This window comes from Antechinus flavipes, chromosome 4 (genome assembly GCF_016432865.1).
Source record: "Antechinus flavipes isolate AdamAnt ecotype Samford, QLD, Australia chromosome 4, AdamAnt_v2, whole genome shotgun sequence".
Classification (NCBI taxonomy): domain Eukaryota; kingdom Metazoa; phylum Chordata; class Mammalia; order Dasyuromorphia; family Dasyuridae; genus Antechinus; species Antechinus flavipes.
The window spans coordinates 72,443,197-72,460,841 of NC_067401.1; the positions used below are offsets into that span (position 1 = coordinate 72,443,197).

Here is a 17,645-nt window from a genome sequence, read left to right on the forward strand (position 1 = left end):
CTGAATATAGTGATTCTTATATGACCACACAGAAATGTTTTTATTTAGTAAAAAACAGGAAACTGTAGCTCACAGGAGTTGAAGAGAGAGCTGGTTTTGGAGTCAGGAAGATTTAGCTTCAAATTCTGCCAGTGATACAGACTAGCTATGAGAGTGGGCAGTTCATGAACATTTAAATGCCCCAGGCAATTTTCTAAGACTGTTTTTGAATCCCATTTTTTTTTTTTTTTGGTTCCTACCAAATGCTTTTTTAAATTGCGCACAATTTTTATAAATGGCTTTAGCATATAAAAAACATAGCATTCTGGGGAGAATGCCAAACAATGTGGGTCTTTGATCTATACCCTTTTTTGACCAGAATTAGCAATTTCATAAGGTAGGGAATACCTGGTGTGTAAACTCTGCTATTGCTAACCAACAATTTGCTTGTAACTTATAGTTTTAGAATTGGAACAGAACTCTACATAAATTTTTCAGAATAGGAAACTGAGGCCTAGTAAGGTTAGATGACTTACCCAAATTCACATAGCTAATGTTTGTTAAAGACAGGCCACAAACCTAGCTCCATCTTTCATACCATCTCCTTCTCATCCCCCAATTCCCATCCCCAAGCTCTATACATATACACGAAAAAGAGAGAACCTGTTTGTTTTATTTTAAGAGAACGAGTTTATTTCATTTTAATAAAATAAAATAGAAACAAAAATTTTAGTTTGGAGGTTAAAGTCCAAGAAAGAAAATTATATTTTCTAAAGATAATCTGAATTCCTCACATGTTTCAATACTGAGACTATTGGGAGAGAGAGGGGAGGAGTCAAACATGAAGTACCCACATCAGAGTTAATAATCAGTTAAGGAATTTCCACAAATAACTATGAAATCTTACATCGGCAGGACCCTAGCCTTATATGGACTTATTTTTTTTTTTTTGTGGTTGGTAGGGTTTTTTTTTTTTTTTTTGCTCTAAAGCCAATTCAATTGGATGAAACTTTATCTGGGTTCTTCTGGGCCTGTCTCTGATCATAAACTAGCCTATTTAAAGTAGCAAAGACAAATGGTGGTTGACTGAAATTTCTAAATTGATGATATATTGTTAGTGTGAAGGAAGATTTTTTTAAGTTAGAAAAGGATAATCACTCTAGAGCTGGAAGGGACTTTTAGAGGTCAAATGTTTTACAGATAAAGAAACTGAGGTCTAAAGAGGTTGACACAGGTGTCACACAGGTGACACAACTGGAAACTAGACTCAAACCCCTTGAGACTAAGGTCAGCACTCTGCCATCAATCAATAAACATTAAGAACCTGGAGATATAAAGATTAATGTTCTTCCCCTGAAGGCTCTTACAGGTTGCTTCCTTTTAAGAGTCCTTAGAAGTATAATATGATCAAAAAGGATTTGGGCTTCATGATGCCATGGAATCTTAGTGATGATAAAGCAAATTTTATGATTCCATGCTTGAGACCTGGAGCTATTCTGCCAATTTCTTCCCAAGATTTATAAAAAGGCTTCCCTTCAGAGACTGGCGCTTTTTTTTTTTTTTCTGCCTCCTGGGTCAGCTAAACCTCTTGCTTGAGTTATATAAAAATTAATTTCTCCCTAAGGAATCACTTTCTTCAGGTCTCTTGGGATGGGAGGAGCAAAAGACCATTTCTGAAAAAGCAGAAGCCAGAAATGAAGAAATCTTCAGTTTTGTCCTGACTGGGGAAAAGACTCTTTGAGATGAAAGAAAACTACCAAAATGTGGCTCCTTGAGATCCAGACAGTAATAAACCCAAACCCAACAGCTCCACACCTCAAATGACAACTACTTAATATGCATTTCATGATCCGGAAGCCAAAGTGTTTTTGTGTGAAATCCAATCAATGTTTCCTAATTTCTGTATTCATCTTGTGGCTTTTCCATGGATTATTAAGAAAGCACACAGCAATTTCTAGACAATTTTACTCTCCAGAAGCAACAACAACAACAACAAAAACCAGAACTCCAAGGACTTGAGAAGACATCCATACATATAGTATCTTCTCTATTTCACTAATGGTACATAGACTCGAAAGGTTTGGATCTTAAATAGTTGCAACTTCGGATGTTTCTCCAACCCTCTGGCAAAACATTGTGTGAGAACAGGCTGGCTTGGGGTATTTCCAATCTTTCCTTGTTCCAGCGGGCCAGAAATACCATGAGAGCAGCTGTTTTCCTGGTGTTCTGGTTTCTGTTGGCATTCATAACCAAATGTGCATGGAAATAAAAACCAGCGGGATGGGTTGGGGGAGCTTTGGGGGGGTGGGGGAGGAGCAGCAACACAAACAAAAACTCTATAGTTTTCTATCTTTGCTTAGGTTTGGAGCAGGGATCTGGGTCAGCTTGCCCATTCCTATTGTACATAGCAGCAACTTCCCATGACATCCTGTGCGAAATGGAAAAGATTGGGAATATTCTCTCATAAAAACCAGAAGTAAACCTTTTTACCTAGTGCTTCATTTATTTGTTTTTTTGAAAATGGCCGTGGGATAAATGCCCTGGCGGACTTCAAATTTTATCTCAAGTATTTATTCCTCTGTTTTTCCCCCTCTAGCAAACATTTAAATGAGAAAAAAATTCAGCTAAATAGATGAGGCACTCAAACCATTTCCAGCTCTCTCTCTCCCTCCCTTTTCTCTCACTCTCAAGCCCAACCACCAAAATTCACAAAAAGTAAGAGAAAGACTTGCACAGTGAAAACAAATGATTGAAAGAATACCGAAGCCCACTGAACTGACAAAGGCCCAGATTGGATTCCTCACCCCAAGCTAGCTGTAGTTTTCCAGCTGGTTTCTTTCCTGCAACCTGACCCTTGGCAGCAGGCCAGGGCAGGAGGCAGGGTTTGGAAGCACACAGTATAATTCACTTACCTTTTCTTTCAGGGTGTTAGAGAGGTATGTGAAAACCGTTCTCGGAATCCTCACCATGGGGATTAGAAAGGACCCCTTTACAACCGTTCCTTGATGATAATTAAAAAGAGTGACCAAGGATGAAAGGATGGGGCGCCGAGGAGGGTCACTTTTATTTCTATGAAGGGAAGGGGAAAAAAAGAAAGCATTCAAAAAGGCAATGATCCAGTTGTTCCATGACATCTTTGTGTTTTAGATCAGCACGAGGGCTCAAAGTTTTAGCGTTATGGAGGAGAGGAGAGCCTTCAGACACTTTGCTGTTTGCTAAATTTAAGCAATTATTTGGGCTCATTGAATTTCTTACTAATAGCTCTTGTGGGGAAAGGTCATGTAGGAAATTGGTTCTGGAACCAGCTTTGGAGTCAGGCACTGTGCTACAATGGAAAAATGGTTAGATGGGTTAGAAGATATGAATCTGAAATCGCAGCTCTGACACTATCTGTGTGACACTGGGTAAGGTTCTGTGGGTCTCAATTTCCTTAGCACTAAGTGACAAATTACAAGGGTATGACTAGAGCAGGGGTTCTGTGTGTGTGTGTGTGTGTGTGTGTGTGTGTGTGTGTGTGTGATGGAGGATTCCTTCTCCAATGTTTTTAAATGCATAAAATTAAGTATATAGGATTCTAAAGAACATTGAACATACTAAAATTGTTATCAAAACATTAAAAAAAAAAGTTCCAGGGTCCTAGATTAAGAATGGCTAGAGATGATCCTTGAGGAACCTTCCAATTATAAATCTAAGATTTTATGCCTATGACTTGGATTCAGTTCTTGCTTTTTACATATACCAGTTGTGCGATTCTGTGTCAAGAGGGATAGGGAAGGGAAGAAAAAAGAATAAACATTTATATAGCATCTTTATAATGCTTTACAAATATTATCTTATTTGATCCTCATAATATCCTAAAAAAGTAAGTGCTATTACCATTCCCATTTTACAGCTGAAGAAGTGAGGAAAAGACAAGTTAAATAACTTGCCCTAGAAAGGGAGAGGGTGAATTTGAATTCAAATCCTAACTCCAGGCCCAGGGCTAAACTACTGTGCCACTTAGCTGACTCTGGGCAAATTAAGTAAACTTTCAGTGTCCCAACTTCTGAGGACATAAGATGAACAAGGAATTCCCTTCTTCAAAGGTAGGAGCTTCTTAAATCAATGAAATCACAGGCCAGGACAAAACAAAAAACGAAACAAAACAAGAAAACAGCCCCAAAGGTCTTTTGCTTATATTCAATACTGTCAATGGAGATAAGAACAGAGAAAGCCCTCAGAATTGAGGTAAGCAAATCCCCGTAGTTACTTTCCTTCTTTTTTGCTCCTGAACTCCTGTCACTGAACTTAACCTCATTCCTGCTTCAGAGTTTATCAGGATATCTAATCAATGACCTCAAAAGAACTGATTTTGCACGTGGGAATGTAACCAGAGCAAATGTGGTTGTGTAGGATTTTGGTGATTGGATTTCAGCAACAGAACAATAACCCTCTGCGAACAAAATACATTTTGGTTGGCCCATAGCAACCCAAACAACCACACTCTCAGATGCAGGCCCTTCCAAATAGCTCTCAGATAGGACACTCCTGAAAGTAAGGGGTGGTTTTATTTATTTTTTTTTTAAGAATTTTTTTTTTTTTGGTGGTTCTTGCTGTTTTCTCTTTAAAGGTCACTTTCATGCGAATCATTTACAGAAATGGTCATGACACAGTTCCCAAGAATGTCCCTGGGCCAGCGTCACAGGCAGGAAGAGAAAAGAAAAGGAGCAGAATGGATATCAACCTTTGCCCTCCCCAAGCCCCACGCCCCTCTATTCGGCCCCACCACTCTGTTCCCACCGACACCACACCACGGAGAGTCATAGACATAGTTCACAGGAAAGACAGAGGCCTTTGTGAACAGTTCTTTCACTCCTGCCAAGCAAAGCCCTATGGACTCCCTAATGGGTCCTTCTACACTGCAATGTAAGCTGATGGCTGAGAAACCCCTGAAAATGAACATTCTTACTTCACGGCTTGTTCTGGCAGAAAGGCAGAAAGGTCTCAGGGTTTTAAGAAATGTGTCTTTATCATGAATATAAATCATCTATTCAGACCAGGATTTTTTTCTTTTTTTTGGAGAACAAGCCCTCTGATTTCATCTTTATAGGATGCTTGTTCTTTGGCATAAAAACTCCATCCAGCAGATTCCAGGCATGAACTGGTTCTCAACCATTCTCAAACTAATCTGGCATCTTTCTACCTTTCCAGGCTTCCTATATTTTACTCCCTTCTTCTCACTCTAAGAAGCAGCCATTCTGGACCCCCCACATAGCACTGTATCTCCTATTCCCATTTCTTTGCCCTGGCTGTTTACTCTGGCTAGAACATAATCCTTCTTCACTGCTATGTTTCAGAATCCCTGGCTTCCGTGTGAACTCAGCTCAAGGGCTACAACCTCCAGCTGGCCTTTCCTGGTCACACCCCAATGCTGGTACCATACTTTCTAAGGTTATCTTCCATCTGTTTTACATGGATTTACATACACATATGGGTGTGTGTGTATATATATATATGCATAATCCATACATATGCATGTTACATATAAAATTTAGAAGCAGAGATCCCTACTTCAAAGAAATTAAGAGTTTTATGATGAGGCAATTGGGATTAAGTGACCAACCTAGGGTGACACAACTAGTGTGTCTCTATCCTCAAACAGCTTACATTCTAATGCAGGAAACAGCATAATGTTGTTTACATAATGTATATAACAAACAACATATAATACACATTATAAACATGTAGATAATATTTATAACACATATTATATATAAGATATATAAGTATTACATATACAAACACATATGTTATCTCCTCCATTAGAATGTAATCTCTTTTAGAGCAAGAACTATTTTTTAATTTCAGAGACCACCTGTCCAAAGGCCCTACATATATCCCTGAGCCATGGCTATCAAACTGCTAAGTATTAATAACTTAATCCCAGTGAGACAGGATCTATGGTTGCCTAAGCAAAAACTACCTCCTTCTCCCATCACCTTCCCAGTCTATTGTTCCCATCCACCTCTATCCCATCCCTCCCAAGTCCTCTCATTACTTAAGATCAGCATTTTTCCTGTTTTCCTCACTCCAGATGAAATCATAGGTTGGAGTCTCTCCCTATCTCTCCCCCATTTGTTCTTGCAACCCTCACAAAATCCCAGAGAAGAACATCTTGCAGGAATACAACTAATCTATTTTCTCTTTTATTTTTGCCTTTTTTTTTTTTTCGGGGGATGTTTGAGAGAAGAGGAAAGTTTGCTCTCTTATTTGGACAACATACATGCAGCTGAGTTACATTATTATTATAGTGCTCAGTGTTTAGCACAGTGTCTGGCACACAGCAAATGGTTATTGATTGATTGATTTTGTGTCCAGGGATCAAGGATAACATCTCTATTACAGGCCTGCCATGGAAGAGTGAATTTTAAGTATAGTATTATATACACGAGACCTGGGGGCTGACCCATAGCCATGGATCTGCCATGATATTAGTAATAGGGTTTTACTGGAACACATCTATCAGTCTAGCATATATACATTTCCACCCCTACTTTCTGCAACATCACATAGTACATCCATTTAATATTTTAGTTGTCATTCAAGACATTGTGGTGTAGTGATCCTGAATTCAGACTTAGATTCCAATCGCAGGCTTACTACCTATTAGCCACTACTGCCTCTCAGTCTTGGTTTCCTCTTTGGTACAAGAAGGGGCATGACTTTTAGGTCTAATTTTGTATATGAACATACAAGTTCCACGTTTATATGCTATGATCCAAAGGCAAAGCTGCCAGGAGTAAGCGGGAGGGGCACAGTCCATCCTAAACCCCGTTACAAGGTTGGTTATGGACAGGGTGGCTTGGGAAATTCCATGGTTGAATTATAGGATGCTGGAACAGGGCGACCTCATCAGAGTCCATGCCAACCAGTTCCTCCCACTGAGGTTGGGGGAGAAGTATTAAGAACATTGAATTAAAATATTAACCACGCTTAGTAGACACAGAAGGACAAAGTCTGATTTCTTTACAGCTGGCCCCAAAATTCTTCACTGGCAAATGGATAATTCAGCCCTCTCTCCATCTGCTTAGTGATGGCTGAACTTAACTTACTATGAATGTCTGTCCCAGGGAAGGATTTAGAATGGTGGATGAAACATTGAAACTAGAGGCAGAAGACTAGGTTTAAATCCAGGTATTCCTAAAGGTATCTAAGTGATTTTGGAGAAATTACTTTTATTTCTCTGTGGCTCTCAACTTTCTCTACCTAGCAGGCCTCAGGCCAGCCTCCACCAGCAGGAGCAGAAACCCTTTGACTTTTCCCACATTGCCCTTCCCCCATCACCAGCTCCTCCTCCCTTTCATTCTCAGCTCTAAGACTTGCTCTGGGGCACAGCTGCCCTGGATATTGATGTGAGGGTAAGGGGAACCAAGACAGCCTTCTGTATCTATGAGATCTGACTTTATCCTATTCAGCCATCCTGGTAGAGTAACAGAGAAACCAAGGTTTATTTTGCTACCTTTTCCTGCCTGTGTTCCTAACTCGTCCATATTTCTTCCTTAGGGAATGAGGTATAAGTTAATATTTAAAATATGACTAGAAAGGACATAACCCTACTGGTTCTACTCAGAATGCTTGAGACTGTTGTTCTTTTTCTCAATAATTAGGATTGAATACAAACTCCTCTGCCTGATATGTAAATCCCTTTATGACCATGTTCCAGCCTATATTTATTTTCTTTTTCTTAAATAGTATTTTAGGGGGCAGCTAGGTAGTACAGTGGATAGAGCATCAGCCCTGAAGTCAGGAGGACCTGAGTTCAAATGTGACCTCAGACACTTAACATTTTCTAGCTGTGTGACCCTGGGCAAGTCACTTAACTCCAATTGCCTCAGCAAAATATATATATATATATATATATATATTTTTTTTTTCCCCAATCTATGCAAAGATAGTTTTCAATATTCACCTTTGCAAAATTTTGTGTTTCAAATTTTTCTTCCTCTCTCCCTTCCTTCCCTCTCCCCAAATCAGCAAGCAATCCAATATAGATTAAATGTGTGCTATTCTTCTTAACATATTTTCTAAGGGAAAAAATCATGAGAAAGGAAAAAAAAACACACAAGCAAACAAATAACAACAACAAGATGAAAATACTCTGCTTTGATCCACATTCAGTCTCCAAAGATGTTTCTCTGGATGCAGATTCCAGCTTATATTTCAAGGTTATCCATACCTTTTTCCTTCTTATATGCTTTCTGTTCTAACTATACATATACTATTCCACTTCCCAGTTTCGTGTTTTTAATCAGTTTTTCTTCAACCCCTGTCAATGGAATGTCTTCCTTGTTCATCCTCCATCTAGGTATCTCTAATTCCCTTAAAGGCTCCACTAAGAATCATCTCTTTCAAAGAAGCCTTTCCTTATTCCCCACGGTGCTGTCTCCCCTCCACACATCACTGCCTATTTATGTTGTATTACTTATATCACTCAAGTCAATGTTGCAGGCATTTGTGAAGCACTTACTATGTACAAAGCACCATGCTCACTGCTGGAGATATAAGGAAAGGCAAAAAAACCCCAACTCCCCTCTCCCCCAAAAAATCTCCAACCAAGCCAATCTTTGTTCTCATGGAGCTTGCAATCTATGGAAGGGACAGCATTCTAACAACTATGCACAAACAAGCTATACATAGTATAAATTGGGAATAGTCTACTGAAGAAAGGAACTAAGATGAAGAAAGAAGGGGAAAGGTTTCTGGTAAAAATAAATAAAAAAATAAGACACAAAGGAAGCCAGAGAAACTAAGAGGCAGAGATTAGAAGGGAGAAAGTCCCAGGTATTAGGGACAGATAGTGAATATGCTTAGAGCCAGAGATGGAGGGTAAGGACAGATTATAGCAGGTGTCATATAAAGGGCATATCAAGTGTCAAGACTGGGAAGACAAAAAAGAGCCAGGTTTATGGAGTTTAAAAACCAAAAAAGAATGTTATATTTGATTCTGGAAGCAATAGGGAGCCACTAGTGTTGATAAAATGGGAGTTAAGTTGGTCAAAACTTTGCTTTAGGAAAATTAATTTGACCTTTGAGGGAAGGAGTGGCTGGAAAAGGGAGAGACTCTTAACAGGAGCAGGAACCAGGTTATTTGCTATATATTCCTAGCAGAAGGTAACTTCCTCGAGGACAGAGGCTGTTTTATTTTTTATTCCTAATATTGAACAGAACAAGTACTTTTTTTTAATGATGAAAAGAATGTATATTTTTAATATTGTGTCCCTTTTTTTAAACAACTTGAAACAAATAAGATTCGTTACAAAGGAACTATAAAGTGCTACATTATGTTTGCACAGAGTACAACCTAAAAATCATGTGGTAAGAAATTATTGTAATAAAGATTGAAATGATACCAAAGTCCAAAAAATATCAGAATGGGGCTCTACAGTCATAGTTAAAAGATGGAGAACAAGTACTTTTAAAATACTTGTTGATTGATTGATAGACCTTACAGACTCAGGGCCTTCACTTTTGTCCCTCCATCCCCATTCAACCTATTCTTAGGAAGGGATTTAATACACTTACTTCATGGTGAAATATAAATGTCTAGGGCTTAAATAAATTATAGAATTTCAAAGGTGAGCACCTCACTGGTTATCTAGTTTAATCAGCATATAATACAATACTTAGTACTTAGTAAGCACTTAATAAATGCTTATTGACTGACACCTCATATCCCTAAAAGAATCTTTATTATAAGAGCAGGGATTGTCTTTTGCCTTTCTTCAAAATCCCAGTACACTGCTTGGCACATAGTAGGAAATTAATAAATGCATACTGATTGACTGGATATAGCATATTTGATTGGTAGTCATCTGCCTTGAGCCTGAAGACTGCCAATAGCCAACTTTCTACCTCCTGAAGCAAACCACTTTCCTTTTGGATAATTTATTAGGATCTTTTCCCTCATATCAATTTGCCTCTTTGTATCTTTCATCTGCAGCTCCTACTTATGTTCTCTGGGTTCAAATACAAGTCTAATCCCTTGTCTAGAAGAGCACCCTTCAAATACTTAAAATAGGTGTCATATATGCTTCACCTCTCCTGCCATGCTGACCCCAAATTTCTTCTCTGGGCTAAATATCTTTGGTTCCTTCAGCTGACCTGTACATGGATGGCATGGGCTTTTAGTTTTTCATCTTGTCATTTACTTCCTCTAGTTTAAATGATCTAGAGTTTAGGAGTTATCTTCCTAAAATGTAGCTCATGGAACTGGAGATGATTCTTCAAATATGGCCTGATAAGAGCAGAGCACAGTACTAGTGTCTTCTCCCTATTTCTGGAAACTGATTCAATGTAGCCTAAGACCACATAAATGGTGAGGGTTGTTATATAATGCTGTTGACTCATATTAGTCCCCTGCAGTCCCCTGAAACCCCTAAATCTTTCTTAGACAAACTGCTACTTAGAGTCATGGAATGCCTCTTCCATCTTGAAACTTGGAAGTTTTTGTTTTTTAAAAGCATAAATATATGCCAAGGGAATTTTATCTTAGTATATTTTGCCATATTTCTTAGGCTGTCAAGATCTCTTTTGACTTCCAACTGTGTCTTTCAGTGTTAGTTATTTTCCCTCTCTTTGCGTCATTGCAAAATTGATAAGATTATCACCTAACACCCTTTAAACAAGTCACTGATAAAAAAAATGTTAAAAAAGCACAGGACCAGGTTTGAGTACTTGGGACATTACACTGGTGACCACCTTCTAAGTGACTCACTCATCTTTGGGTTTAGTTATTCAGCCAGTTCCCAAATCTGCTAAATTGAACCTTACCAATAAGTAATCCATTTTTTTCTCTTTCCATCTTTTCCCCAAGAACAGCATGAGACTTTATTAAATGCTTTGCTAAGATCTAGATAAAACAATAACTACAGAATTCCCCTGATTCATTATTTTAGTAACTTTGTAAAAAAGAAAAATGAAGTGACTCTCACTTGACCTATTCTTTATTATTATTATAGCTTTTTATTTACAAAACATATGCATAGGTAATTTTTCAACATTGACCCTTGCAAACCTTCTGTTCCAATTTTTCCTCTCTTTCCCCCCACTCCTTCCCCTAGATGGCAGGTAGTCCAATATATGTTAAATCCAATATATGTATACATATCTATATAGTTATCTTGCTGCACAAGAAAAATTGGATCTAGAAAGAAAGTAAAAAAAAAAAAAAAACCTGAGAAGGAAAACAAAAATGCATGCAAACAGTAACAGAAAGAATGGAAATGCTATGTTGTGATACATGACCTATTCTTGATGAAGATAGGCTGATTCATTTTGATTTTCACTTTCTTTTCCAAATGTCCAAATTTCCTTAATAAAAGACATCCTAAAATTTTACTAGAATCCAGTTTGGGTCAAAAAACTCAGATATCAAATTCTTATTGCCAGGACTTCTTCAATAGAAAAGACCCTTAATATCAGGTCCAATTTTTCTTCTTTCCTTGTATTTGAAGGAAAACTAAGATAGCCTTCTAACATTCATGTTAGATATCAGGAATCCTTATCTAACAGCACCAGTTATTCTCTCATCCTCAGTGAGACTATGTTCCTAGCTGTCTAGTATGAAAACTATGTACTTCTGTTACCACTTCCCATTTTATTATCTCCATCTCCCTTTGTCCCACCCTGCTCAAATTTCTAAACAATTCTGCCTGCCCCTTCCACTCCTCAATTCTTGTTCTGTTGTTAATAAACTTCCCTTCAGATCTCTTCTTCTTGTGTTTTTTCAGAGACCTGGATTCTCCCAAAAGAATCTTTACCATCCTCTCATGCTCCCACTGACCCAGAAGAATAGTCTTATGCCTTTTCTCCCATTACTCTCTACATCCTCTCTTTTCTGCCATCAATCTGCAACCTTTCTTCCTTTCTTTGAGATTTCTTTCTTCCTTTGAGATTTATTCTTTTCAAATTTATTACCCAAACCAGATCCTGCTGACAATTATCTATCAGCCCTCTTCCTCTTTTTTTCAGAGTTCATTCATTATCTGGATCATGGTCTTCTCTATCCCAACTCCTGTCTTTTTATTAGGGGACTTCAACCTTTATATTGAGATTTATTCAAACATTCTAGCCTTCTATTTCATCAATTTCCTTAATTTAGATGGCCTATACCCTTGTTACCCTTCAGCCACACACAAGTCATGACCTTGATCTCACTATTACCCATAATTGTCCACTTTTAGGACCCAATTTTGACATTCCTTTATCTAATGACAACCTTCTATCATTTCATTGATCCCTATGTATATTTTAAAATCATTTTTTGTCTGTACTTTGACCTCTTCCCCCCTCAGCATATCATTCCCATTTCCAGGTTTACTTTCTCCACTTCCTAATTTTTAACTCTATAGTTAAAATTATCATGAATTCTACCTCTCTCTGCTCTTGCTCACATAATGCTAAAAATGTTAGAACAAGTCACATCACCATGTTGATGGGGTCTATTACAAATTTTTATTATTTAATTTTATGTGGGCCATCTCTGAAGCAAGATAATCCTTTTATTCTTCCTTATATCTCCCAAATATTCCCAATATTTCCATCTTGGTTTTTCCACAAATCTCTTCATCTCTCCTCAAGCCTCAATTGGGAATCTCCTTTCTTACTTCAGAGATAAATTAGAATCCATTAAGCCCTTCCTTTTCCCTGGCTGTCAATTTCAAAACCACTTGACTTCATCATTCCCCATTTTCTCCATTTCACTTCAATATCTGATGATGCAGATTCTCACCAAGGTCAGCTCCTTAATTTGTACCCTTGAGTCTTCTTCAGTCTCCTACAGAAGACCCTGGAGATTACCTCTGTAGTCATTCCCTTCAGGACCAAAGTTTGATTGCTCCCAATCTCCAGGTTTCCCTATTATCTATAAACACGCCCAAGTTTTCCCCACCCTTAAACAACTCTCATTTACACCTACCACCCCTTCAAGCTACTGCTATATTTCTTTCCTTTCACAAACTCCTGGGGGGAAAATTGTTTACACTCACTGACTCCACTAATCTCTTCTCACTTTCTTTAAATCTTTTACAATCTGGTCTTTGAACTTTTTGGACTGAAAATGTTCTCTCTACAGTTACAGGTGACCTATTAATTGCCAAATCCAATGGTTCTTTCTTGAATTCTCTACAGCCAGTGACGCTGTTGACTATTTTTCCTCCCAGATAATCTTGCATCTTTGGGCTTTCCTGACACTGTTCTATGTTATTTCTCTTCTTACCTGTCTGACCACTACTTCTCAGTCTTCCCTGCTAGATTGTTATCTGGATTCCACCCCTTATCTGTGGATACACCCCAAGGCTCTGTCCCAAGATTCTACTTTTTTCTCTCTTTCAGTGATCTCATCAGTTTTCATTGGTTCAATTACTTTAACTTCAAAAATAACTTCCAGTTCTATCTTTTCAAACCTCTCTTCTAAGCTCTAGTTTCTCACTACCTCACTAGCGTAGGAGATCAGTCTCTTCTTTCTACAATTCAGCCTCTACATATAGTTGCCAAAGGAACATTCTCAAAAGCACAGGGCTGGTGGTATCATTCCCCTGCTTACAAAGCTCTAGTGAGCCCATCTCTCACTTATGATAGAATACAAAGGATTCAAAATCCTTTACAGAATGACTCCAGTCTGTCTTTCCAGACCTAGTTCTTCATTTACTCTGTCATCTTGGCAAACTGGCTTTCTAGCAGTATCTCACACCCAACATTCTCTTTCATTTCTTTGCTTTTCTTTGTCCCCCGTACCCAGAATACACTTCCCCCTTACAACTGTCTCAAACGCCTTTTCCAACTCCCTTTGCTATTGCCTCCTTCCTCCCTCTCCCCACCAATTACCTTTAATTTTCTTGGTGTATACTTTATATTTCTTTATGCATTTCCATCTTATCTACTTTGACAGAAAAAAAAAAATCTCCTTAGGGGCTGTTTCCTTTTTGTCTTTGTGTTTCTATCACATATCTCAGTGCCTGGCACATAGTAGGTACTTAATAATCTCTTGCGTTCAAAGATTTAGCTAAGTCATGATCATGGAAGTAGTTTGAAATTTGAAAACTACTTGAAAATTTGTAGTTTGATATGAGAGATTTTTGTCAAATGCTTTGCTAAGATCTAAGCAAACATATTACACAGTAATGTTCTTGAAGACAGAAGCTAATTTTGCCTTTCTATCTCCAAAACTTAGCACAGTGTTTGGCATACAGCAGGTGCTTAATAAATGTTTATTGAGTGTTAGAATCTGTAGCAGAGGTTCTTAGGCTGGGATCCTTGAATTTGTTTTCAAAATATTTTATAATTGTATTTAGATATACTTGATTTCCTTTGTTATATGTATTTTATTTCATGCACTTAAAAACATTATTCAGAGAGGGAGTTATATACTTTACTATACTGTCAAAGAAATCCCTTACACAAAAATACCTAAGAAATCTTGATCTATGGTATTCTCCTGATCAACCAGTTTAGTGAGCCTGTCAAAAAAGGATGTAAAGTTAGTCTGACAAGACCAGTTTTTGAAGAAGTGCAGAAAGATATTAGCCTTTTAAAATGAAACCAAAGCTTTAGGTCAGGAATTCCTGACCTATTTGTAAGGGGAAAAAAGTCATTAATTATTTCTCCAAATGCTGTTTGTCCTTCATTTTCAAAGGAGACCAGTGATATCACAGGGTGATGTCTTGATTGATGTGTGAACTGGATTTAAATGAAGCAGAATTGCACAAAATCATCAGTCTCACTCTCTCTTCCAGAGTCATTAAAATCCAGTTTTAAGACAAAAGTCAAGATGATTGGTGATGCAGTAGTTGGGAGGTTGAGTGGGGTGGGGTCCTTTCAACTCTATAATTCTGTGAATAACTGCAGGGTGATCCAACCCCCAGTGTCTGCCACCCATCTCACTCTGGAGCATTCTTCCTTCAGAATAACACCTGAAGTTTCTGTTGTTGTTGTTGTTGTTGTTGTTGTTGTTGTTGTTGTTGTTGTTGTTGTTGTTGTTGTTGTTGTTGTTTTGTTTGTTTTTTTGGTTTGGTGAGGCAATTAGGGTAAATGACTTGCCCAGGGTCACACAGCTAGTAAAAGTATTAAGTGTCTTGAGACCAAATTTGAACCTAGGTCTTCCTGATTTTAGGGCTGGTACTCTATCCCCTGCATCATCTAGCTGCCTCTCTACTTTTCTACCCTTTAAAACTATAGGTAAGGAGTTTTTATATCACAATCATTTCTGGAAATACCATCTCGGGGTGGGAGGGGAAGAGTTGCAAAACCCCTGGTCTTGAAGCACCTTTGATAATAGTGATTACATTCTGAATTTGTTGCCTCCTTTCACTGGAAAACCAGAGTGAAGGTTTACTAGGAACGCTTAAAGATAGACTAGTATAGGTTGATCTCCAGATTGTAGGTACTTGCTTTAGGCAAAAGGACACTATAAATGTAGCCAATCACTGGACCTATCTATTCACAAGAAGCAGTTATATAGGGAAGTACATGGAAATACGATCTCTTTGCAAATTCAATGGTATTTCTGATTGTGAATAAATAAGAAAAACTTAAACACATCTCTCCTTGAAGTAAGCAGCTAGAAAAAAGAACTTGGAGGCTATCTATCTGTGTTTCATTATTCCTGCGAGATAAGAGGCCAGGAAAATAAAATTTTTCATGCTTCATTTTTATAACTATGTAATAGGACTCTTACTTGGCACCTATTTACCTGCTCCTCTAGGGAGGCTACTGGGGTTAACGAGATTTTTGCTAGTCCTTTCAGATCTTTTTAGACAACTGGGACATTTATTATTTCAATTCCACTAGAAACAAGCTTACCTATCCTCAGTCTCCCTGGCCTCAATTCTCACTAGTAGTTCTTCCATTGCTGGTTGGCAGAGATGTAATTCTATTTGTATGTGTTCAGGGATCAAAAGTATGGGAATTATCTTGGCAGAGATGGCTATTTCAATAATTTTTGTTGGACTGTTTTTTGCTTTGTTTTGCTTTGTTGTTGTTATGAGGGAGTGTTCATCTGGGAGGTGAGAACAGTATTTATATAAGTGACAGTGATATAAAAATAAAAAGGCACTAAAAAATCCTTTTGTACATTTTTAAAGAGTAGGAGATTTTCTTTGGTGTTACTCTAAGGAAGAATGCTGAAAAGTCATATGGATGGCAGGCAATTGGCCCAGCTTGAAGTTACTCATAATATCTCAGATTTGGAAGGATCCCCAATTATCAAACTCAGAAACTGAGACTACTAAACCATATATAAAGGATTCCTGTAGACTGCATATTGACAATGTTATCTATATTTCATTATATTTTCATTTTTATTTTTTGCGGAGGTAATTGGGGTTAAGTGACTTGCCCAAGGTCACACAGCTAGGAAGTGTTGAGTGTCTGGGGCCAGATTTGAAGTCAGGTCTTCCTGACTCCAGGGCTGTCACTCTACTATACCACCTAGCTGCCCCATTGTATTTTCATTTTGATAAATATTTCCTAATTATATTTTATTGGGTTTGTAGTACATGTGGCATGATACCTTTGACCTAGAACAATCTCTAACCAAATCAACTTCCCTTGAAAAGGCTGCCAATAAAAAAGGTTATCTGCCTGTGTTTGAAGTACACTGGTGATAATTCACTATCTGCCAAGGTATAGGGCTTCATTTTTAATTTGAAGAAATTTTTTCCTTATACCTAAATCTCCTGACACATTCTGAAAAACAAAAAAAAAAAGGAAATATTGCTTATGGATGAGATTTTATTGACTTCATGAAGGCACTAAGATACGACTCTGCCTTGGTAGGTCCATCTGTCTCCTTCCATTCTCTCCCAGACTCAATAAAACTCAAGCTCTTCTCTTTTAACTTAAACCCTTACTGTAAATTCAAACAGTCAATAAATATTTATTAAGTACCCACTAATGCTAGCCATCAGAACTTTGCTATTATTCTTCTTCTTCCTAAGTTTCAGAACCAGGATATATGTCCATTTATATGATTTTTTTTCAAATGTCCTTAAGCAAATATGGAACTATAAAATCTAAAACCATCTAACAGATTATTATAGTTCAGTGACATCAATTCTAAAAAATAGCAATATTGATCCAAGGCATTTGGTGAGGTGTCAAAATTCCTTTCAATCTGAATTGGTAGAATAGTTAACAACAAAACAAAACATTCTAATGAACTCTAGGTGGATGATTAGGCCAAACTAACTTGGAACACAAGAAAAGCCAAGTGGTTGTTCATGTGTAATTGATGTTTAACTTGTAGAACTTGCTCATTAAATGGGACAAACAATGCAAACAGACAATAAGATGGATTCAGAATTAAAGAAGTGGAGAGGAAAGTTAGGAGAAGAAAGAATACGCATTTATTAAGCACCTACCAGGTGCCACAAATATTATGTTATTTAATCCTCATAGCAAACATAGGAGATGAGTGCTATGATTAGCCCCATTTTGCAACTGAAGGAAATAAGGCAGACAAAAGTTAACTAATTAGTTCAGACTTGAATAGCTGTAAATATATGAGGGTAGCTTTGAACTCAGGTCTTTTTGACTTCAGGCCCAATATTCTATCCACTGTACCACCTAGCATGTTGGGAAAATGGATTGGACTGTCTTTGAAAAATTATGATGCTCCTTAAAAGACTCCA

At 37.7% G+C, this 17,645-nt stretch overlaps 1 protein-coding gene across 2 annotated transcripts in view; it reads right to left on the reverse strand.

The window, feature by feature from the left end:
• The window catches only part of SLC44A3 (solute carrier family 44 member 3), a 98,119-nt gene that overhangs the window by 26,828 nt on the left and 53,646 nt on the right, over positions 1 to 17,645 (reverse strand). For both annotated transcript variants that reach the window (XM_051993302.1, XM_051993304.1), the window contains exon 11: positions 2,892 to 3,048. In XM_051993302.1, the coding sequence (XP_051849262.1) occupies positions 2,892 to 3,048 (157 nt within the window). The remainder of the gene's footprint in view (positions 1 to 2,891; positions 3,049 to 17,645) is intronic.